Consider the following 24404-nt stretch of genomic DNA (forward strand, 5'->3'; position numbering starts at 1 on the left):
GAATGACCTTGGAGACAGCGGAGAAGGTGTCCAGTTTTCCTTTGAATTCAGCTTTTATTACGGCATCTGACCTCAACCTCCTTCCCAGGGTCTGAAGAGGAAGGAATATCGAAACCCCCCACTGTATATTAAATATATTGCATTTATGTGAAGTTCTGTATGAATATCGTACGAAATAACCTTTCAAGGGGCAAACTTGGGTCTTCTTTCTAATCCTAATCATTCTAAATCGTCCTTTTTTTTGGTAGAGGTGCCTTTTTTTTTGCCCCCTTGGTCCCTACCCTAGAAGTTGTCCATATGCTTCATTCTGTTCTCATTGCTTAATAGCCCCGTCTCGGCAGATCGCTTCTGCATGTCTGTGAAATGAGCTTGGGATTGAAAGACTAAATAATAGACGGGGAAACGTAAACGCATTAAAGGCATCATAAGCCTAGTCGCCTCTTCAGCAGATCCAACAGGTCTGATACAACTCGGCAAATCAAAACAGACAATACCCAGCGGCGAGCCTCAGAGGATATCGATGGCCTGAGGTCCGAGTAAATCATTCCGTACCCCGTATCTGAGAGACACGCACTGGTAACATTATTACTGAGTTGGTCGTGTCTGCACCCCCTTTCTTTAACCATTTGTCGGAAGCTTTGCAGCCGATCCCTTAATGAGAGTCCCCGGGACCCCGTACCAGGAATCAGATGCTTGCGCTGCACGCTGCTATGCGGTCTCGGACGCTCTCACATTTCCATTGCCTAGAGACGGCAGTGTTTTTGCGGGGAGGAGGCCGCGTAGCCGTCCAGCTGCCGTCACATGAGCTCTCGCCATTAAAGGCTGGTATGTTGGCAGCAAGCCCACCCCAGGCTGTGCGCTCAGGGGCCGGGTGCAGATGGTATGTGTTTGAAGGGCTTGAGCATTAGGGTGGGATTGAAGTCAGAGAGGTTGAGCTGAGAATTGAACATTTATCTACACAGCTAGGCTTGAATTCTAATTACATTTTTCCAGTGCTGTTGGGAATTGTCCGTTTTTTTTGTTCATTCCTCGCTACGTAACCCGACTCGTTATTGTTTAAGAAGAACACGTATGAAGCCTGGCGGCAGGTCTTACACACGAGGAGGAACATGCATGTAAAGAAAACCTGTTGGTCTAGGCTTTTTTGAGTAGCAGGACATTGATTAGAAAGGCTGAGGGTTTCGTCAGATTTGTAGAGAGTCGCTACAAAAATTTTGGACCCGACTGTCGTGATAAGCAAGAAAGAGGTAGAGAAAATGTAGGTGACCACTTAGGAGTCCACCTCCACCACGGTCACCTGCTCTCATGTATGAGATCCTGAAAATGATGGGCCTGAAGGAACGGCTTTGAGAACTTGTGATACATAGTAACCCAGTTCTGTAAAAGAATAAACACTAGTCTGTGAAAACAAGGAAATGTAGCATATGACATCATAACTCTTGGGTTTCTTCTGATGAAGTCATTGGTGTGAAACGCCTGGGCGAATGTTTTTATGAGTTCCCAAAGTCAACAGCCAGGCTTGGAATGCACTTGGCACGTGGCTCCACCACAGATACAAGAGCTGCGGGGTCCTCCAAACACTTACAAACATTTTACGCGAGCCACGGGGGGCAATTAATTTAACAGGAGAAGACCCCGTAACGGGCTTTTCATTGACTGCCCTCCTGTACCGGCTGCCGCTGGAGTCAGGGAAGAGTTTTCGCCGGTGGAAGTTGGTCCTTCGCGAGGATTACTCGCTCCTTTTCCTTTTGCCCTCTGCCTGCTGAGCGGGGCAAAATCAGTCGTAATATATTCATCTTCCTAACCATTTCCAGATGTAGAAAGGATTAGGAGATAAATGCATAGGGGGTAGGACACGTTTTCAATGGATAGGCAACCTACAACAACCCTTAATCTGTGTATTATTAAAAATACCTAGAATTTATCGGTGCCGTTTAGAGAAACTGCATTTTTTTAATTAAAATGAAACCATGAACCAGATATATTTCCGTATCTGCGAGATCGTCCCACTCCTTCTGATGATCCACGCAAACCACGTTCCGAGCCCCGGACCTGCAGGCTTTATTTACAGCATCCTACAGGACATATGGCTCAGCGCATGCATAACAACATGATAAAGGGGGACACCGATCCATCTTTTATTACTAATATCAGATAAAAACGAGTTTCCAAAGATATGGCACTATTTTTATTTTTTATTTTTTTTTTAAACGTAGTTTTAGCCCCGTAATATAACATTTTCAGAGCTAGGGGTTATTACTGTATACAGCGCTGGGGGGTTATATTACTGTATACAGCGCTGGGGGTTATATTACTGTATACAGCGCTGGGGGGTTATATTACTGTATACAGCGCTGGGGGTTATATTACTGTATACAGCGCTGGGGGTTATATTACTGTATACAGCACTGGGGGTTATATTACTGTATACAGCGCTGGGGGTTATTACTGTATACAGCACTGGGGGTTATATTACTGTATACAGCGCTGGGGGTTATATTACTGTGTACAGCGCTGGGGGTTATATTACTGTATACAGTGCTGGGGGTTATATTACTGTATACAGTGCTGGGGGGTTATATTACTGTATACAGCGCTGGGGGTTATATTACTGTATACAGCGCTGGGGGGTTATATTACTGTATACAGCGCTGGGGGTTATATTACTGTATACAGCGCTGGGGGTTATATTACTGTATACAGCGCTGGGGGGAGGGGTTATATTACTGTATACAGTGCTGGGGGTTATATTAATGTATACAGCGCTGGGGGGGTTATATTACTGTATACAGCGCTGGGGGTTATATTACTGTATACAGCGCTGGGGGGTATATTACTGTATACAGTGCTGGGGGTTATATTACTGAATAGAGCGCTGGGGGTTATATTACTGTATACAGTGCTGGGGGGAGGGGTTATATTACTGTATACAGCGCCGGGGGTTATGTAGAAGGAGATAAATATTTAAATAGCACCCAACGTGTCCGTCTCTCGCAGAGCGAGTTGAAATGATATCTGCTCTGGATCCCTGTAGAGTGGAAGATGGTGGATAATTCTCTCTCTCCTGCGCGGCCCCAGCGAGGATCCTCTAATATTCCAATCAAAGCAATCAATAGCACTAAGCAGAGGGAACGGCCATTCCGAGAAGGAACGCCGGCGTTTTGTTCTGTTGCGGTTTTAATAATGGCCGTAGTGAGCGCATGCATTCTCCGGGGCTCCGTGCTGTTATTGGGCTTCCGTCTGCTTTTCTGTGTTCAGGATGTTTTTTTAGTTGAATCCCTGAAACCATCGGCTCGGCGTCACACAACCTTATTACACGCGGCCTGATCTCCTACACGGCGTTAACAGAGCAATCTAAAGCCGTAAGCGAGGGCAACGCCGTCCGAGAATCTGCGCTATCGCCCCGGTCTTTCCTTAACCTTTAAATAGTGGATTGTCTGCTGCTATGGCAACAAAACATTGTATCCAACGGTGCTTCCTTGTTTATATGTCAGTTTTGTTTTTTGTTTTTTTACCACCAGTCCTGGGCAGATTCTCAGGGTCACACGGTCTGGAGCAGAGTCCTCCATATTCTACTTTGACATAGCTCCCAACTGTCCTGCTTTGCGCGGGACAGTCCTGATTTTGCCACTGTCCCATCGCGCTACCACTTCAGTGCATTAATGCATAGTGTGCATGCGCAGAATCATGCGCGGTAGCGCTGCCAGTTTGAGTGACACCCTACCTCCCGAGCACGGCTCCCCGGCGAGAAGTTGGGAGATACGTAGCGTGCTATTCTCACTGCTATATCACAGCTGAAATTACTGCTTGAGCACAGGTGACCTCAATGAGAACATCACATGCACCATTATAAGAAGTCACTATTGCAGGTCACCTTCATGATGCTCTAGTAGAAGATGTTTGACGAGCCTTGGGGGCAGTTTAGGTATCCTGCCCCGATACGGCGTGACTATAGGCTAAAATTCATCAGACTTTATAATTGGGGCAGAAATGTAGATGAAAAATTCGAAAAAAAAATCGAAAGATGGTATTCCTGGTAAAAAAAATATTCACAATAGGTGGAAAAGCCGCGGCAACCCCCGTTTCTCTCTGGGTCTGATGTGTCTGCGCGTGTGGCCACTGTCCCCCCTGGACGGGCTGGTAGGGGCACTTTATCCACCCGACTCATTGGGGACAGCTGCTTGTTGGCGTGGCAACGGTTTTAGAATTCTATTTGCATTCCGTAAATATGTAAAATACTATTGAGGATTACCGGGGAAGCTGCCTGTTCCGTATTTACGTTGCGGTGAGGAACTCTGCCCCTCGCCGGCTGCCAAGGGAGCAAAAAACATTTTACTGATTTTAGGCATTTTAATAGTTTCCCCAAAAACAAGAAAAACAGACCTTAAAGCGAATCTTCAGCTTTTCCCGAACCCCCTCTTACTCTTCAGCAGCTCATCCAATGGCGATATCTATTTATTGGAACCAGTCCTGTATTATTGTCTGCTAATACCCTAAGCCTGACCCTGGGCAATGCCCCCCAGCCACCGTCTTTACTGCTGAGATATGACATCATATCGCAGAGCGCTGAGGTTTTTCATGTGACAACTTGTTAAATTATGTGACCTCTGACCCCTTTTTATTCCCTTCCATTGATCGCATTGTGAGTCTCGCCTGCTCAGCTGCAGTGTTTGTGTTTTAAATGTCCGGGATAATCCTGCATCCCCCAACCGCCCGCAGTGCCACCGATAATCCGGCTGCTAGAAAGCTTTACGACGCTACTGGGTTGGAGGGGCTTCAGGACTCCTCTGCCGGGTTGGAGGGGCTTCAGGGCTCCTCTGCCGGGTTGGAGGGGCTTCAGGGCTCCTCTGCCGGGTTGGAGGGGCTTCAGGGCTCCTCTGCCGGGTTGGAGTGGGAACTTATGTACAGCGTACAAGATCCCTTTGGCACTCATATGGTTAAATCATCCCGCCTATATGAAATCATTCGTTTGCCAGTTAAAAATCATGTAATTTTTTTTCTGTGACCTTCTAGTTTTTAACCACTTAACCCGGACTTGGGGCACAAATAGGTAAAATGTTTGAGGGATGAGTGACTGTTTCTGCAGAAATCAGTATTTTTCACCTTCTGGTGGAGTTTTGTCGCCCCCCCCCCTTTTCCTTAGTTAATGGTTAGATGGATTCCTTGGGCAGAGTAACCTTCAGCAAAGTGCATCCATTATTGATATAGCAGTATGTGTGTGTGTGTGTATATGAGTCTGTGTATGTATGTATGCGTGTGTGTGTGCATGTGTGTAATGTATATCTGTGTGTGTGTATGTACAATATGTATATGTGTGTGTGTAATGTATGTGTGTGTACAGTATGTGTGTGTGTGTAATGTATGTGTGTATGCGTGTGTGTGTATGAGTGTATATGCGTCTGTGTATGTATGTATGCGTGTGTGTGTGCATGTGTGTAATGTATATCTGTGTGTGTGTGTGTACCGTATGTATGTGTGTATGTATATGTGTGTGTGTGTGTATGTGTATGTGTATGGCTGTGTATTTCATACTAGAATACAGGACAATTCCTATTGGCTGCGGGTCCAATAAGGCTATGTTTCCATTGGTACAGTGATACCATAGTTACCAAAGTACCTCTCATAGCCATCAGCGGAAAGAGGGACTGGGCAAACTAAACAGGGCCATTCTGCGCTCACTGAACACGGGCTGTTTTGCTGTTTCTCAGTAGGCATGTCTCAGGGGCCACACGGCCATAGGAAGCGTGACGAATGCAAGTAAAGACCCTTTTATCTCTTTTGCATTGTTCTCCACCAATGGCTGCAGGAAGAGTCAGTGTGTGTGCGTATAATGTCTGCCCCCCCCCCACCAACTGCGGCGCTTGTATTTATAGCAACTGAATCCTCCGGAACAGCCAGAGAGGGGGATTGTTCCAGCAGTTTCTGCCGCTCTCAGTGCATTCCTCTGCCTCGGATGCCGCATCGGGCTGACTCCTCCTGCTTCCTCCGACAGATCCCCAGAACCCCGCACTTTGGCTTCACTTTCTGGTGTTTTGTAGAGAGGCGGTTATTTATTCTGCAGAGTGGGGGGGGGGCAGGGCATTAAGAAGAATGAGAAAGTATAGGAATTAAGACGCTGTCTGTATCGCTAAACATGCGCGGCCTTTAGCAGATTAGCTTTGAAGCTTTCTGAAGTAGAATAAATGTGCATTTGATTTGAAGCTTTCTATATACTACCCTCCATTGTACCTTCAGAATCCGCTCAGAGCGGTGTTTGTTTGGAATGTAATATTTATTATTATTATTTTATTTATATAGCAGCAACAATTCCTGCAGCGCTTCGTACAGTCCGTACATTCAAAGGATCCGACAAAACTAGTACCGACAGACCAATGCGACCCCATACATTAGGTACAGAGGGCCCGGCTCGCAAGAGCTTACAATTTAGAGTATTATATATCACATGACTGCATATAATGGAGGTGTGATTTTTGCAGAGAATATAATTTGACTCCCCATTTAATGAACTCGTTGTCCTCGGATTCTTCTTGCTTATTAGTCGGTGAGAAAAATGTTAAACATTTAGAACCAAGGTACAAATTTTCTTCTCCGCAGCCTGGGGCTGCTGGTAAACCCCGCAAACCTCTGATCCTCCAAAAAGCTGAGCCCGATCCTTCTAAGAATATTTCTATTTAAACCACCGTTCAAACGATTGCGGTCACTCAGCGGTTTTTATGGCAAACAAGGACATTTCTGTCTGTGACATAATTACAAAAGGGGTTTTAACCATCAGTTAGCCATTGTGATAAAGGGCCGTTTGAAGACAGGAGTGATGGGAGTGATAAAGGGCCACTGAAACAGGAGTGATGGGAGTGATAAAGGGCCATTGGAACACAGGAGTGATGGGAGTGATAAAGGGCCATTGGAACACAGGAGTGATGGGAGTGATAAAGGGCCATTGGAACACAGGAGTGATGGGAGTGATAAAGGGCCATTGGAACCCAGGAGTGATGGGAGTGATGAAGGGCCATTGGAACACAGGAGTGATGAAGGGCCATTGGAACCCAGGAGTGATGGGAGTGATAAAGGGCCATTGGAACACAGGAGTGATGGGAGTGATAAAGGGCCATTGGAACACAGGAGTGATGGGAGTGATAAAGGGCCATTGGAACACAGGAGTGATGGGAGTGATAAAGGGCCATTGGAACCCAGGAGTGATGGGAGTGATGAAGGGCCATTGGAACACAGGAGTGATGAAGGGCCATTGGAACCCAGGAGTGATGGGAGTGATAAAGGGCCATTGGAACACAGGAGTGATGGGAGTGATAAAGGGCCGTTGGAACGCAGGAGTGATGGGAGTGATAAAGGGCCATTGGAACACAGGAGTGATGGGAGTGATAAAGGGCCATTGGAACACAGGAGTGATGGGAGTGATAAAGGGCCATTGGAACACAGGAGTGATGGGAGTGATAAAGGGCCATTGGGACACAGGAGTGATGGGAGTGATAAAGGGCCTCTGTACGCCTATGAAGAGATTCCATTAAAAATCGTCAGTTTCCAGCTACAATAGTCATTTACATGATTAACCCCATCTGCGCTGGATTTCTGATGGTTCGTCAGAACATTATTTTAATGCTGGTGAAGCCTTATCGGCGGGTAACCGTCGTGCTTGTGCCTCATCGCAGATGCTAAAATAATCATATCTATTTCTATAGGTTCCTAATACTTGGGGGCAATTATATCTACAAGCACCCCCCACACACACACACTGGAAATGACGTATGTGTTCCCAATACTTTGTATAATGTCTTCTCCCTGACCGTCACAGCTATGATGGCTTCTAAGCCGCCGTGGCTCTCCCAGGTATTAAATCAAGGGCCCGCGCTTGTTGATGGAGCGGTATCTTTCCAAGGGTTTTGTGCGTCATCAGCGATGGATATCCCCAGGGATCCGATCCTCGCTTCACCTGCCGTCAAAATCTCATCCAACTTCAAACGCTGTCCCGGTTTCCCGCAGCGCGGCGCTCTCTTAATCTCCGCTAATTAGCCAAAGTCTTGCCTGGATCTACACATCGGGGCTGATGTTTGCGGCACAAAAAATCTACAAGCGGAACCTTTATGGAAATAAGGCTTTAATTCATATTATTCCAAGCAGCGCCTGTCTGTAAAGTGCTTATCTGATCGTTCGCTGGTGATTCGCCCCTTGTGCCACAGCCTGTCAGCTTCATAAAAGAAAAATAAACCTTTACACACATCAGACACTTCGCTTCCTATTATAAAAGGTGTAAGACTTTTTACATTATTCCAGGGATACATTTACAAAAGTATTACAATATTTTTCTAAATATAATTTACACGCCTGTCCTGCATATTAGCGCTGGGGGGCCGGCATAGTGTGGGGGGTCCTTCTGCGCAGGACAAGCAGCTTTGTACCCTGTTTTTCAGCTGGGATTATAATTAATCCTCTTTGCTGGTAATTTATACGAGTCGGTTGGTGGCTCACCGGTATTTTCATTTCTATTTATTTGACACGGTGTTATTAGGTTTATTGTAGCGCTGTATTTGTAGCTTTTCTGGGTTATTATTTAAACAAAAGATGTAGCCATTTTTGTCAAGGAATGTATCGGAGTAACACAGAGCGAGACTTGGCACGGGGAGTTTGGTTACCACGGGGTCTCCGGGAGCAGCGGAACTCAGGGTCTCCAGCAATTATATTATTAGTTTTTGCAAAGGTTTTTTTTGTGTGGTTTTTTTTGGCCACAAAATAAAGTTTATCTGTAAAACTGAGGGGGCTTTTAACTAAATATGTATAAACACTGATCGGAGCTGCTGCTATGCAAACAATACAAGCACTTTCACAGTTACACATTCCCCGTGTCATCTCGCACATAACTAACATGCCAAGCCTGATCTGCCCCGGCGTTTTGACCCCTTCTGCAAACAGCTAACAAAATATTTCATCGCTTTGCCGGTTATTGCAAATCGGAAAGCCTTACTTTACCTCTTTCACTGCTTCTACACAACACCTGCGTATCGTTTGCCCTCCTCTCTGGCAGACAAAGGGTTAGGGGACTCTACCTGGGTCAGTTAGGCAGCCTTTATCAGTTTACCCCCCCCACCACCTACCCTACCAAAGTTTGCCCTGTGTGACCTCCGGAGTTAGATCGCACACTTTTGTTTAACCCTCTAAACACCAGGGTGGGTTGAAGCCATTGAGCGGATGCAGCGAGTCGGGTTTAGTCGCCCAGTCCGTGGTATAAGCAGGCGATGCCGTTAAGTGCGCAGCCCCTCTCGCTGCCGCTGACAACTTAATTACAGCCAAGGTGGCAGCGTCAGGAAAGTTTCAGCCCTTGTTTGCAAACAGAGTTTTTAATTACAGCCCAACTAATAAAGAAGCTGCTGAAGCGGACGCCGCCGGATGCGAGTCTTATCTGTATCCCCTGTTTTTTTTTCTGCGGCTTCGTGCCGCGAGAACTTAAACGCCACGTCCGGGAGCGCCACGGATCTCAGGCACTTTCTGGATCAGGGCAAGGCAACCGCTAGCACTTTTCATTGTGTTTGACTTGAATCCTAGCATCCTCAGCCGTCCCCTGACAACTCAGGGTCTTCAGGGCTAGGCTGCTGATTTTCAGGGCGATTTTCATTGCTGCCCTGCATGATGCATATATATATATATATCTATCATATGCTTGTATGTGTGCCGTTAAAGGGGTCGTGACAGCGTTACGCGCAGGTATTTAATAGTTTAGCTTTCTGTGGCTGTCACCGGGTGTCCGAGTGAATCAGACGTCAGTGGAAGGCATAAGGTCTCGACGGGGGGTGTGTGCTGGGGAAGCGTAGCGCACCTCGGACATTTAAAACAGAAGTGAGTCACCGCGATTCTAATCCCCTTCCAACCTGGCTCCTCGCAGCTGCTGCCGCCATCTCCACGAGAGGAAAGATTGTTCTCTGCAAAAACGTTGCCTGGTGACTGCGTTCCAAAACGGAGCCTGCAACAGCCTATTTGTATCACACGTGTGCCACGGCGCGCTTCTCCACTTTGTCGTGCCACGGCGCGCTTCTCCACTTTGTCGTGCCACGGCGCGCTTCTCCACTTCTAAGGGTCCTTGTCTGTTTTACTCCAATATTTGTTATCAGTGATCAAGAGGTGTCCTCTTCTGTGGATGTAGCGTGGCTCGTCCACGGTTGGATTACGAACCCTTGATCTCAAACAGAAATATGACCTACACTGTACAGAATAAACCCAGAAAAGGGGGATATGTTATTAACAAATATTTGCATAGAAGGAGAAGTCTACCTCGCTGCTAACACCCGTCCTGTGTCCCCTCGGATCCCCTCTTAAAAACCGCTCCGTTCTCTCCGTATATTGGGGTAATCTATCATATTGTTGCCTCTCTGAGTCTCTTGGAGGCGGCAGGTAAGTCTCCAGCGTGGAGATATTATTCCTGGGGCAGTATTGCAGCGTGGGGGGGGGGGGTAAAGCGGGCAGTTAAATCGGATTTGGTTCTCTCATATCGTCTTTCCGACTCTATTGCTGCATCATTTATTATTTCCCGGGAAGCCGTATTGAAAGCACCGAGGAAAGTGAATAATGACCTTACTTGAAGCCTGATATATGGCAGCCGCACGCTGCTGACCTGCACCGACTCACAAACAGCATCTCCCCTGCGTCTTCCCGTCAGCTGCCTCTCGCATTGATTGTTTGAGTGATGGCAGACGGCCGTCTAAACCTGCCTGTTGGTGGGTGAGGGTTAGAGCCATTTAACTGGAAAGAGGACGGATCATCCTGCGGTATCACTATTCATTGCTAGTACTGGGGGTGACCGTCTCGAGCACATATTTCTAATTTAAAATCTTGAAACGACAAGGAAACGGTACATTATGGATTTTTCACGCTGCGCCTTCGCAGTTAGCGTTTAATGCTCACGTTTTAAGGGAGTGTATGATGCCCCCTGGTGGCGGGGAAGAAAAGTCACGTAAAAAAATTTAAAAATTACAAAAATTCTTCAGCATGCGCTGCAGATTCTCCCGAGACTCTGGGCAAAATGAAACGTTATTGGGGGTCCAATAATAATTTCCTCCGATGAAAAGGTCAGGGTTGTGATTACATTATAAAAAGTCTCACCCTGCCTAGGCATGCCAACGGCACCAGTGTTACTTAGTGCATTGGTGAGCGTCTGAAACAGTTAATGCTAACCAGACTTCAGCTGGTATTTGCCGGGAATTGTAAGGGTGCAGCCGAGACACTCGGCACATACTGGGGTTCTGGAAAACCTTCCAGCTGTCTGTCCGTCTCGCTCTTTGTCTCACCGTCACTCTACTGCAGACATGCCATGGATTCGAACCAATTCCTTTAGTTTTTTATGTATTTTTACATGTAAATAAATTAGCTACATTATTTTTCCAGCACTAAAAACACATTTCCTCCCCGCTGGCCCAATTCTCGTTGATCTCTTTGCAGATGTCTTATAATGTTTATAATAATATTATAATACGGCTTATAATGTTTATAATAATGGTATTATTTTAACGCATATTCTGTTTATTCTAATGTCAAATGACCTTCTGTCTTCTATACTCCGCAGCTTTGAGTGACATCTCTTCTGTTTTCTCCTTGCCTCGCAGGTATTATTAATCCAAAGAATCCTAAGGAACCAGCCAAAAGTTTTAGCTTTGACTACTCTTACTGGTCACACACCTCGGTAAGTGTCCCCGGGGGAGGATTTTATGGGTTAACGTCTACCGCTTGCGGCTTAGCGTCATGAGAACTGTCATCTACGGCGGCTGAAGGACTGGAGGTTGCCTTTCCTTGGAAATTCTAGCCGGAGCGTGAATTCATTTTGATTCGGGGAATCTCTGAACCCCGTTTATTATATCAGATAGGTCTGCGGGGCTCCGTCTATTAGTTAATAGATAGGTAAAGCTCTACAACGTGCTCTTGATATAAGTACTTGGGCTACCGTGACAAATACAGACGGGCAGGGTCGGGTTTTCCACGCCTGTTATTGCAGGTAGGAGCCTTAAAGTATGTTCTATTTCTTTTTATTTATTTTTTAAGTAACAAAGTATCATTCCCATAGATCCACCCCAAACACTGTATAGATACAGTTAAATAATATTTTTTGGTGTATCCAAAAGCACAATTTATCAGATTTTTTCCCATACATGTCTTATTTCTATCTTTGCAGCCAGATGACCCGAGCTTCGCATCCCAGAATCGCGTCTACAATGATATCGGGAAGGAGATGTTGGAGCATGCCTTTGAAGGATACAACGTGTGCATTTTTGCCTATGGGCAGACAGGAGCTGGTAAATCCTACACCATGATGGGAAAACAAGAGGAGTCCCAGGCTGGCATCATCCCTCAGGTACCAGCGCGACGGGACGGGCATCATGGGAGTTATCACCCAACACAAACCTGCAGATATTGGCGAGATGCTGTTACCTCCCGCTTATCTCTCTCTGTCTCCTTTCTTCAGCTCTGCGAGGATCTATTTGAGAAAATAAATGATAATCATAACGATGAAGTTTCCTTCTCTGTCGAGGTGAGTTCCGAAGATTAATCAGGTGTTTTGTGTTCCTTGCATGAAGTCTGTGACCTGAAGTGTTTGAGTCCACGCACAATTAAGTGAATAAACCACAATATTTTAGTTTCTGAATGATCACAATCTGCGTGTGGAATGTTCATGTATTTTAGGTGTATCTATTTTGATTGCGATCGTAACAGAGTAGCTTATCTCATTAGCGGTCGGTGACGTATTTATCTTTATTTACCACTAAGGTAAATAAATGACGCCATATCTTGGTCTCCTATTCTGTGTCTTATAGAGGCAAAGCCTCCATAGTGTAGATAGACTGGTTGGGGAGCTCAGCGTAACTTGCCCATTCGGCACGGCACACCGGGGACCTGTTGCCCAAGAGGCAGAGGGACTACCACCCCCTGGACCTGCTACCCTGGAATAGCGTTGCCTCTAGTAGTACCCAAGAGTTATGGAAGGTCGGGCAGGCTGTGGGCATTGGAGTTAATGTTTTGTTGGCAGTGAGTCAGATTCTCGGTGCATTAAGCCCAAATGGCAGCATCCGTCGCTGGCCCTGCGTGGAGCCCGGGTAATCGCAGGTTGCCTACATTATTGATGTGAAGTTAATGCTGCCGTGAGTTTTTTTTATTGGATAGTATTATAAAGCTTTTAAAGAAAGATAAACCTCTTAAACTCTATAAATACATCTCACCAGATCACTGGATACATTACGATGGGCATGGCCCCAAGAACTTCACAATAATCACGATACATTTGGCCCCGTAATGCAGAGGCATTCGTTACTGTATTCAGCGGAGCTAAGTTTAAGGTCTAGAGGATCCCGGCTCACATTCTCTTTTAATATGAAAGTGAATAATTCATGATTTCCTTTTAACATTTTAAAGCCATGATTTTCGTGAGAGCCAAGACGCGTGTTCCCCGGGATATGAAAAAATATTCAAAAGCAAGTTTTCGCTGCCGAGCCTTTGAGCAACGGCCTCGGTATATGTTATCGATATAGTGACGCCTTGTTCATCTATATCATTCTTTCTCTGCAGGTCAGCTATATGGAAATATACTGTGAGCGCGTCAGGGATCTGCTGAACCCTAAAAACAAAGGAAACCTCCGTGTGAGAGAGCACCCGCTCCTCGGGCCCTATGTTGAAGACTTGTCCAAGTTAGCAGTCACTTCGTACACGGATATTGCCGACCTGATGGATGCCGGCAACAAGGCCAGGTGAGAGTTTAGTGAGGAACTGATTCTCTGGGACGCTCAGGGGGTCTAGTTCCAAAGTTTGGGGTCACTTAGAAATCACTCCCATCACTCTTGTGCTTCAGTGGCCCTTTATCACTCCCATCACTCCTGTGTTCCAATGGCCCTTTATCACTCCCATCACTCCTGTGTTCCAGTGGCCCTTTATCACTCCCATCACTCCTGGGTTTTAATGGCCCTTTATCACTCCCATCACTCCTGGGTTTTAATGGCCCTTTATCACTCCCATCACTCCTGGGTTCTAGTGGCACATTTTGTTCGCTGATCCAAGTTTCGGTGAAACCCCTTTTGCGATTACATTTCAGCCAGAAATTTCCTTTCATGCTGCTGTAAAGTTCAGGAAATATTGGGGGGAATTCATAAGCAATTAAATATTTCGGGAGCAGGATGGAGCTTTGGAATCTAATTTTGTTAAAGTTTTTACCATATTCCTCCTCAGAACTGTGGCCGCCACAAACATGAATGAGACCAGTAGCCGCTCCCACGCCGTATTCACCATCGTCTTTACCCAAAAGAGACTTGACATCGAAACCGATCTCTCCACCGAAAAGGTAAGAGAAACACACCGTAATAACCTAAGAGAATACCGAGTCTGTAGCCAAAGCCGATTCCTTTTACTGGGCCGACATACAAAAACATGTAAAGTTATATTGGCTTTCGGGACCTCGGGGGTCTCTTCATCAGATGGAGAATGGAGAATAGACTTTTGATGTTCCAAAAGCTCACATCTTCACATCTAAAGTCCAGTTATACAGTATTTGTGTCACCATATCGAAATAAGTCTCTTTCTCCTTCCTAGGTCAGCAAAATCAGCTTGGTAGACTTGGCAGGCAGCGAGAGAGCCGATTCCACAGGCGCGAAGGGAACCCGATTAAAAGTGAGTGCTTGTGGGGGGGATCAGGGTGCATGGTAACGGTCCGGCAACCGGCAGACTGCAGAACCGCATGTGTATAAGTAATAATGTATAGGTTTTTAACAATAAGCGGCGCCCGCCAGGACTCCTTGCGCCCGGAATACTATGTGCGTATCCAAAGAAGCCTTTATTTCCATCGGCAGCCATGACGTTATTATATGTTTTCCATGCAACCTACTAATTCAGTTATATTTTGCCTGTATTTTTAGGAAGGAGCCAACATCAACAAGTCCCTGACCACTCTGGGGAAAGTCATTTCGGCTCTTGCGGAGGTGGTGAGTCTCGTACCTTTAGGTGCATCTTGGGCCGATCTACGCACGCAGTCCTTATGCACTAACAGCGATGATGCTGTTACTTTTAATCGTCTTTGTACCTTGTCTTAATCCACGTAATGGTGCTCAGAGCACACCTATAGCTCTGTGCAATGATCTAAGAGATAAATCGGGATACTCTTTTTATGTGGATGTACCAGTGTGACGTCATCACGCTTGCCTATTACCAGTATGGCATTGTAGACCAATTCACTGTCCAATGAGGTCACATGAATGACATCACAGGTGGGGACTGGAGAAATCACTGTCCATAAGTTACTATAAGATTGGTGGCCCACTATATATATATATTTATAATATACATATTGTTCTGCTCATGCCTTTCTAGTGAGAGTTTAAACGGATGACCCATTTATATGTAGTATCCAGATTGCTGTGAGATGCGGCCCCCATTTATCTTCTTTATGGATCCGAAACCTTTATATTTGCAAGGATTGTCTCCTTTTTTTGGCTAGTTTTTTAGCATTCCCTCAAGTAAAGCATTCCCCACTTTCCTTTCAAGCAGAGAACTTGGTAACATATTGTGTGTTTATTCCTCCCCATCTCTTTCATGCTCTCATATTAGGACAACTGCCCCAGTAAGGTATGCTTTGCTCCAGAACGTTGCATGGTTTAGCAGAGCCGTGAGTGTAATTGTATGAACTCGGATATGTATTTTTTACATTGTTTTATTCCCAGATAAGGTCGTAGCTCCCATGTTTTTGTGCATGCGCTGATTTTCTATTGTTTGTATTTTTTAGAGCAAAAAGAAGAAAAAGACCGACTTCATTCCTTATCGGGACTCTGTGTTAACGTGGCTGCTTCGTGAAAACCTGGGTGAGTGGGGCTCACGTTCTGTTTGTAGCGGCGGGTTCCCAGAGGCCCGAGGCAAAGAGTCTAATGTCGGGGTTTTTTGGCGCAGGTGGAAATTCCCGGACCGCGATGGTTGCAGCTCTGAGCCCAGCAGATATAAACTATGATGAAACACTAAGTACCTTAAGGTAATACCTGAACCGGCTGCGTTTAATACAGCGTAAAGGAAAAGGCAGGGTATTAACAGTTTCCACCGCTGAAGCTCATCGTCGAGATGTTAATGAAGCCTGTATTTAAAGGAGCTGTTATGGCACGTTATAGGTTAATAATCCTTGGCAGGTCTTGCAGTCTTATTTTTTCCTCTGATGGTTTAATCTCACAAAAAAAAACTACAAGAAAACATTTAAAGCCTTTTCAGTTTCTATGGCAACAACCCGTCAGTGAATGGATGCAGCTTTTTGGTCCTAAATGTAACAGTTATCATGCGTTGTTGTTTGAGATCCACTCTTGATCACTCTTCGTCTCCAGGTAGTCCGCGTATAAAGCAGATCATAAAGAATGTTGTCTTGTCCCCCTTGTGAAATTATTTTGGGGTCTTTTGTCTCTGTGCAGATACGCTGATCGCGCTAAACAGATCAAGTGTAATGCTATTATCAACGAAGACCCCAACGCCAAACTGGTGCGCGAGCTGAAGGATGAAGTCACTCGTCTGAAGGATCTCCTGCGCGCTCAGGGCTTGGGCGACATTATTGACAGTGAGTAGAACCTGGCGTTATGGGGTCCACCAAAAAATCTTGAAGCCTAACGTCTCTTTATTCCTGAACTCTCAGTCAGTGGGCTCTCTCGGCCCCTTACCGTACGTCACAGTTTCATTGGGGGCTTCGCCGGTCTGTGTGATCAGGAGGACACATGGAGACCCCGTTGGTGTGGCTCAAAACAACGAACATGGCCGAGGCGCGTAGTCCTGGCCTCCACTGGCTCGTTCAGTCCGTAGTTTACGTGCGCTAATCTCAGTCTGGTTTTAAGATGGGGAGAACTTGCGTAGTTGTTACGGTCGTACATGATTAACCCTTTTGGGACCAGGACGATTATTTACCCCAAAGCCTTCCATATGAGGTGTAAGTGGCAATAATATTAAACAGAGACTGGGTCCTCTAATCATTAAGGTGTCTCTTTCTATGAACACCTAGCAGAGGCTTCTTTTCAGGCATCCGTGTGCCAAAATATTGACCTCCCGTCTTGTTTCCCTTCCGCCTGCGTTCAGTTGATACTATTGAGGACAATTACCCTGGACTCAAATGTGTGTATAACGTAATTTTTCACTGGTCTTGCTTTACGGCCCGCCTGGCGGCTTCGTACTGGAATCTGCATGTCCGCAGAGTCTGCAGGAAACCTCAGACAGAAGTAGCCGATATCCACTCCCGTCAAAATGCCCGTTAAGGGTTTTTTTAATAGATTTCGGCAGATAATGGGGTCTGACCTGTTGCTCTATGGCCGTTCTTGAACTACAAATCCCACAATCCATGTGCACAGGGGGGGTAGCCATGACGAATCCTGGTTTAATGAACCAGCAAAGCCTCATAGGATTTGTAGTCCATAGACGGCCGGAGTAATCTGTGATAGATTAATAATGCTTGGCACCGCCCACAATGCCCAGGCTCTTATAAAAATCGCAGATATGCTTCTGTAACAGATGGCGTCGCTGGGTCGATGTGTCTATAGGAGCATTTGAAGTGGTCGTTACCCCTGCCTGGGGCAGTTACCGTTTAAATTACCGCAGGCCCAATTGGCTCGTACCCCCCTTTTAATATAGCGTGGGCAATAATCTGTCTGAGATCTCCTGGCAGTGGATCAGCCCCACCGGGTGCTCTCGGTGCTTTGAGGGGGGCCTTTTGCTGTAAGTTTGACAAACCCCCCAACTCTGCATGCGCTGCCTAAGGTTCCTTTGCAAGCAGCGGTGTTATGTTTATGACAACAAGGCAACCTTATAATTTTGGATTTGTAAATCGTACCAATTAAATATCCTCAGTCTGCCTGAACCCCGCGCTGCCAATTATATGCTTGAATTATTATTATTATTATTAATAATTTATTTCTAAGAAAATTATATCCACAAGCTAAACGAGCATCGCTTAACGTTCATATGTCCTGCCCCCCGCTTCTTTCTAATATGCCCGGGTGCAATAATGCAATGTTATATGAGACAGGATAATATTCTGGTATTATATTTATTAAAATTAGATTGCTCGACCATATCATTTTGCTTTTGTAGCAGATATTAAGTGCAGTTTTTAACTTAATAAATTAATATTATTAGTATTTTATTTTTTCATCTATATTCTAGCTGGATTTCTCGCTCGTTTATCTTAATTACAGTCTGCAAAAGCCCAGGACTGGACACTCTTCTTTTTTAGGGATATAATTTCCTTGAAATAATTCAGAGCGTAATTGCTGAGCTTAACACCAGTTTTTTATTTATCTTTTATTGTTTCCGTTTCTAACATATGATGTATTTTTTTTTAATAAATAACCAGTTATTTAATATGACATCAGCTGCATTTAACGGATACAATTATATTATTATTATTTATGTATTTTTTATTTGGAACTACAAAAAAAGTTGTGCCGTGAACCAAAAATAAATTTGAAAGCTAGAAATACGTATAATTCTTACTTAAAGCGGACCTGTCACTTTCCGGAATATTACATCTCACCGTTCTGTAGACCATCTTAATCTCCTGTTTTGTGGCTCAGAACAATTATTCCTCCCTATTAAGGTACCCCCCCCCCCCCCTGTTAGGTTGCTGATTATTGGTGATTGCTTTAGGCAGCCTTGGTCGGGGTGGGTGGGGGGAAGAGATCTTTGGGAAAAGAAACTGATCACGATAATGGTGAAAATGCCCCCAAAGCAAAACGAAATGTGCCACGTGCGTGTAAATCCGTTTGGTTATGACATCGTGAAAGTGACGGCTCCCCTTTAAGGTTATCGCTGAGGTCACGGAACGTGTAACAATGTAACATTTGCTCCGATTGTTTCCTGCGCTGTCCTCCCGCTCGCCTCTTTACTTGTCCCTTTTTCTTGCCGCTGTACATGAGCCTCCGTCTTGCTGTACGCAGCGTATAAGTAAGGCTTCCCGTCCCGTCTCTCACTGCCTTTTTTTCCTTCTCTCTCTCTCCTTGTCGTCTTTCTCGGCTTCCCATGTTTTTCTCCTGTATTTAGCTCTCCCGTCTGTGGCCTGCCTTCCTCTCTCAGATGTGAATGATAACCAGAACCTTAAGAATAAATACTTATTAGCGAATGACAACCAACGCCCTGGCAATTTCTCTACAGCCTCCATGAGCTCCCTTGCCTCTTCCCCATCTTCATGTTCACTCAGTAGTCAAGTGGGCTTGACGTCTGTGACCAGCATACAGGAGAGGATCATGTCCACGCCGGGAGGAGAGGAGGCTATAGAGCGTCTTAAGGTAAGCAAAGGGTTACACGATGATGCCAGCTAAACCCGGCAGTTTGTTATTACCCCCTAAGGATCGAGGGTCGTATTCAGACAGAGCACAATTTTTGATCTGTATGAAAGTTGGTAAAAGTTGCATCTCGGCGAAAGATTCCTCTAAATCCAGTAAAAATGCTATTAACTGTTTGAGTGCTGCGGCACACACTTACATGGAATCAGTTATTTCTAAGGGGGGGTTGGGATAAGACAGAAACCAAGGAAGTCTTTTAGCAAACTCATATTGTTAACTTTAGCTCCAAATCACTAAAGATCTTTCAAGCGCAGAGTCCATTGTCAGCGATACACAATAACAAAAAGTACACCCGCAGGTTCTGCCTGTGGACTCCCATAGGGCAGCTTTGTGTGCAACAAGAAAAAAGTCATCAATGTACCTATCACACGTCAGCACCCATAACTGCTTGGCTTTGAGCTTTTTGCATAGGAATGTGATGTAATAGTGAAAAAACGGTGACATCATTGAGTTTATGAAAAGATACCGCAGACAGGGGGTAAAACCTCGGAGAGCACCGGGAAGGAGGATCCTGAGAGCCACTTCCCCTCCTCCAAAGCCTCACACTCCGGTGGTACAAGACAAGCGGCTTTTCAGCCCAACTCGGAACAGTTCTTCCATTGTGCTGTATATAAGCTGCCCTGGATGCTGCACGTTGCATTCATGCGCAGGGGGACAAAGAGAGACATGGAATGGACAAAGAGAGACCTGTTCTCGCCCATCGGGTTCTCTGCATGGCTGGATCACAACCACCGCAGTACCAGAGGCAGACAGGGGCATTATGCATAGAAAGTGGGGCAGATTCTGTTAATGGGATTCTGCACCTACGTAAAGCAGTTTATGGTAAATAAAGAGGGTTCATCCAGCTTTTGAGGGCATCTGGCCTGAGGACTACTGTCCACTACTGTCCGCTGAAATAGTTACACAAAGTATTTTCATTTCCTCAGTCCGGGACGCTCATTACCCCTGTATGCACGCTGATTCTGGTTCTAGGAAACCTGACACAAAATATACATGGGTGCAAATTGCTAAAAGTTTGATCTACACAGAGGCTTAACCAACTCTGAAATTCACAATTTCTGAAATCCTGCCAAGCCCTATGGGATCTAGTGGGTTCCTTATTCCTTATTAATCACCATTTTCTATATAGTTCTGAAAGTCATCGCTCACGGCTTTATTTTTAACTTTCCAGGAATCCGAGAAGATCATTGCTGAGCTGAATGAAACTTGGGAAGAGAAACTTAGGAAAACAGAAGCCATCCGCATGGAGAGGTGAGTGTTAGGCGGCACCCCGCGTCTGTATTAATGACGGTCCCGTCCCGTTCTGTACAATTTGTTCTCTGGGTTGACATGATAGAGCTGGGATAATAAACCCCGCTCCCCTTTTCCGTTTTTTTCCAGGGAAGCCTTGCTCGCTGAAATGGGAGTTGCCATTCGGGAAGATGGCGGCACTCTGGGAGTATTCTCACCCAAAAAGGTATCGTGTCTGTTTCCTGCATTCCGGGAGCCTAGAACGTTGCGCGTCACCCCATTACATTTCTTATCTTAACATTAAAGAGATAAATGTTGTTCGTCCTCCTGTTTGTCTTTATGTCCAGCAATACATCATCGATCGGTAGTTTATATGCCGCTGATCACTTAATGATTCATGCCGCGTGACAATGGCATGGCCCCCACTTCCACCAAAGTGAGATTTCATGCCGGATCCCTGCATTCTCTACAGATTGTCTGTTTTTCCTCCCCACAATGCTGAGTGCCTTATGTGACGTGGTTTCTCGCTGCTGATTTGCCCCCAGATGCCCTCCATGCGCTTTGATGAATTTTTTGATGCGCTTTCTACAGATCAGGTCTGTTCGGGAAGCAGATTCATGAGCCGCAGCCGACACAATCGTTTTTTCTTACCGTTACAGAGCCACGAAACTTAGATACAAAGTATTTTCTCGTGATTCCTCGTTACTTGCAATGTCAAGCGTGGACTCTTGAAATTGCAAGCTTTTTAATCTCCCTATCCTCCTGCCCACCTAAAACATGAAAGGAGTGTGTTCATTAGAGGGGCTTCAATCAGATGTGGCCCCTTATCCAGCCTCAGACTCGTTCTAGAAGATCCTAATTAGATTCCCCAATTCAGTTCTCTTACTAAACACCTCTACAGGATCAGCCGGGAAAAAGTCATCTGCCGAGCGGCACAATGCTCACTAACGCCCTCGGAATCTCTTCCATCAGCAGAAGAGGCAGATGATAGCGAGTACCGTTCAAGTCGAGGGCTATTTTTATGCCAAAGACATTTTAAAATAGCTTCTACGAAGTTAGCGAAGTTATTTTTGAAGTTTTACGGCTCCGTAACTGTAAGAGATTTCTTTTTGTATCCCCTTTTGGCGCCGGGTATACTTTGGGTTCTTGTCAGCGAAGGGCGAAGCGTTTGTGCCATTAGAGAATATATTATTGTATAGAGCAAGCCGGGCCGCTCATGAATCAATGCTTTGTGTAAGGTCGTTTAGCTTCGTGTAGTCTATCCTTGGCCTAAGCAATAAATATTCTGGATTCTAGAATGCTAGATGCGTAGTGAAGCTAATTGGGTCCGTTATACACGGAAAGTCTAGCTCTGCACCCCCTGTGATGATAATTTGTGTTCTTTGTGTAGCATAGACTCCACGTTAGCGATGTATGACCGTATTAATAGCCTAGTTTCCCTGAAAAGAGCGGCGTTGGGGATTTTTTGACCTGGCAGGCTATATACGTATATTTATCCACTCAATTATTTCTTTTTCTAGTATGTTAAAATACAGGTAGAGGTGAGCCGGTCTATACGCCATTGAAAAAATCATTTACAAGAGGCACCTGTAATTATAAACTCATTATCATGAGCGGTTGGTGGAACATCGCTAATTTATATCGAAAGCCTAAATCTGTTCCTACCTGCACCTTCTATATCCGAGGGCCACGTGTCCCCCCAGCGAGTGGCTCCTGTGTGTGTTGGTGCCATGCGTGGATGCCGTTTATTCACAAAGATGAGGTTGACCGCCCCGTACACATTTTGTTTCCTTCTGTTTTTCACTTCTCCATCTTGTTCCTTTTTGTTTTCGCTCTTTTCGCTGTTTGCTGACTGTTGTCACCCAGGTTTTGTCACCTAGTCCTTGCGATCTCTTTGCGGATTCTTATGGGGTCTTTTCCCCGAAGAAGGTTTGTTGGCTGCAGCGTTGCGCTCTTAGAGTAGACATTGCAGATAGTATGTGGGGTCCGGGGCGCGCTTCATCCAGTAGTCTGTGATCGTCTCCTTTCCACGTAGAGCTGTTGAGGTTCCTTGTAGGCACAGAATACATTTGATATAACCTTTAATACTGGGGTTGCCACCTCCAAAATGGCGGGAGGGGCTTGATGTGTTCTCTTGGGGCTTAATGATGCGTTACAATGGGGTATCTACCCAACCACTCACGAGGTCATGGAGCCGGCGTTCCTTGTGTGGGTATTATATTTCAAGGCCCCATGAATATGTAATGTATGTAAAAAAAACCTCTACTAATTGCCTGGCTCGTTCTTACAGACTCCTCACCTTGTTAACCTTAATGAAGATCCCTTGATGTCCGAGTGCCTTCTGTATTACATTAAAGATGGGATTACCAGGTAAGGGCTGAAAAGAGTACAAACGCTCTCCTCTCCCCGTATATATATATATATATGTGGGGTCCTTAGCTGTCCCCTTTCTCTGTTTAGGGTGGGACAGGCTGATGCCGACAGTCGTCAAGACATCGTTCTGAGCGGAGCTCACATAAGAGAGGAGCACTGCGTCTTCCGTAGCGAAAGGAACCCCAATGGAGAAGGTGAGTCCCCAGACCGGTGGGAATTGTAGTTCATTGACGGTCAAAGCTGCCATCAGGACTTTAAATCTGGAATTTGGATGTAAGAAGCCGCCTCTGTGTGTCTTTCAGTAATCGTTACCCTAGAACCTTGTGAGAGGTCCGAGACGTACGTGAATGGGAAGAGGGTGGTCTTGCCTGTTCAGCTACGCTCTGGTAAGTAAAATGGCGGCGGATGACCTGTTTTAAGATGTTATGGATGAAGGCCAACAGAGGTTGCTGCTCTGGTACAATTTAGATGCTTCCTCTCGCCATGTAATGTATGTATTTGTTTGCATTCTATACAGTATTCTCCTTATGACATTACATATTGTGTTTACTCCTTCCAGGAAATCGTATAATTATGGGGAAGAACCACGTCTTCCGCTTCAACCACCCTGAGCAGGCCCGTGCGGAGCGCGAGAAGACCCCATCGGCAGAAACGCCATCAGAACCAGTGGACTGGACCTTTGCTCAGCGCGAGCTCCTGGAGAAACAAGGCATTGATATGAAACACGAAATGGAAAAAAGGTAACGGGAACGAACTTTAGGAACCCGGCTTCCAAACCTTCGCATACATCGTAGAACCGGTGTTATTTCCGCCTCGAGGAGGACTTAGTAAAAGAACAATGGATCACAGAACAAAAGATTGTCACGCACAATGCCCGCCTTTCTGCATTCCAGATGCCCAATTAGGGACCCCTTTGTATGTGTAGGTGGGGTTAGAGGCGTGGCAGGGCTTTTTAAGTGACCTGTTGAGATCTATAACTAATACATTTAGAAGAATAAAAATGAATGAGTTAATTAAAAAAGCCGTTCCCTGCTGTTTCTATACACATTATCGGGGCTTTTAGGGCTGTGATACCCTCATACCCAGCAGACATTCTGAGCGCCTACAAAAGAGGGGCATTAGGGCATAATAGAGGGGCACAGGGGAGGAAAGAGGACCAAAGGCGTTTGAAGGGATTGACCCTCCTAGATAGGGACACTCGGGAGGTATGAAGAAGCAGTATGTTTCTGACATATGGATGTACTTGTTGTTCATGCCGTTAACTGCCCCTTTACACCCCAGGCTTCAAGAGATGGAAATCCTGTACAAGAAGGAGAAGGAGGAGGCAGATCTGCTTTTGGAGCAGCAGAGACTGGTAAGCGTCTCCTTCGTCCGCCTCTTCTTTCCACAGACAGGGCAGATAAGATAGTTTTAGCTCTTCTGCACGATGCTTTTCTGCTGTTTGCGAACCTTAAACGTGTCACCGGTGTATCT

At 45.6% G+C, this 24404-nt stretch overlaps 1 protein-coding gene across 4 annotated transcripts in view; it reads left to right on the forward strand.

The window, feature by feature from the left end:
• Positions 1-24404, forward strand: part of LOC149286879 (kinesin-like protein KIF1B) — a 49990-nt gene that overhangs the window by 2744 nt on the left and 22842 nt on the right. For 2 of the 4 annotated variants that reach the window (XM_089493753.1, XM_089493754.1), the window contains exons 2-19: positions 11604-11680; positions 12167-12346; positions 12458-12523; positions 13555-13733; positions 14209-14320; positions 14569-14646; positions 14892-14957; positions 15755-15830; positions 15916-15994; positions 16419-16561; positions 19138-19271; positions 20500-20579; positions 20709-20784; positions 22849-22928; positions 23019-23125; positions 23234-23317; positions 23491-23671; positions 24213-24285. In XM_089493753.1, coding sequence (XP_089349879.1) covers positions 11604-11680; positions 12167-12346; positions 12458-12523; positions 13555-13733; positions 14209-14320; positions 14569-14646; positions 14892-14957; positions 15755-15830; positions 15916-15994; positions 16419-16561; positions 19138-19271; positions 20500-20579; positions 20709-20784; positions 22849-22928; positions 23019-23125; positions 23234-23317; positions 23491-23671; positions 24213-24285 — 1871 coding nt within the window. Of the gene's footprint in view, positions 1-11603; positions 11681-12166; positions 12347-12457; positions 12524-13554; positions 13734-14208; positions 14321-14568; positions 14647-14891; positions 14958-15579; positions 15598-15754; positions 15831-15915; positions 15995-16418; positions 16562-17070; positions 17107-19059; positions 19272-20499; positions 20580-20708; positions 20785-22848; positions 22929-23018; positions 23126-23233; positions 23318-23490; positions 23672-24212; positions 24286-24404 lie in introns of all 4 variants that reach the window. The other 2 variants (XM_089493751.1, XM_089493752.1) reach the window with 2 other exon arrangements.

The sequence above is a fragment of the Sceloporus occidentalis genome, unplaced genomic scaffold (assembly GCF_023333645.1).
Source record: "Sceloporus occidentalis isolate IW3139 unplaced genomic scaffold, rSceOcc1.0.p SCAF_66, whole genome shotgun sequence".
Classification (NCBI taxonomy): Eukaryota; Metazoa; Chordata; class Lepidosauria; order Squamata; family Phrynosomatidae; genus Sceloporus; species Sceloporus occidentalis.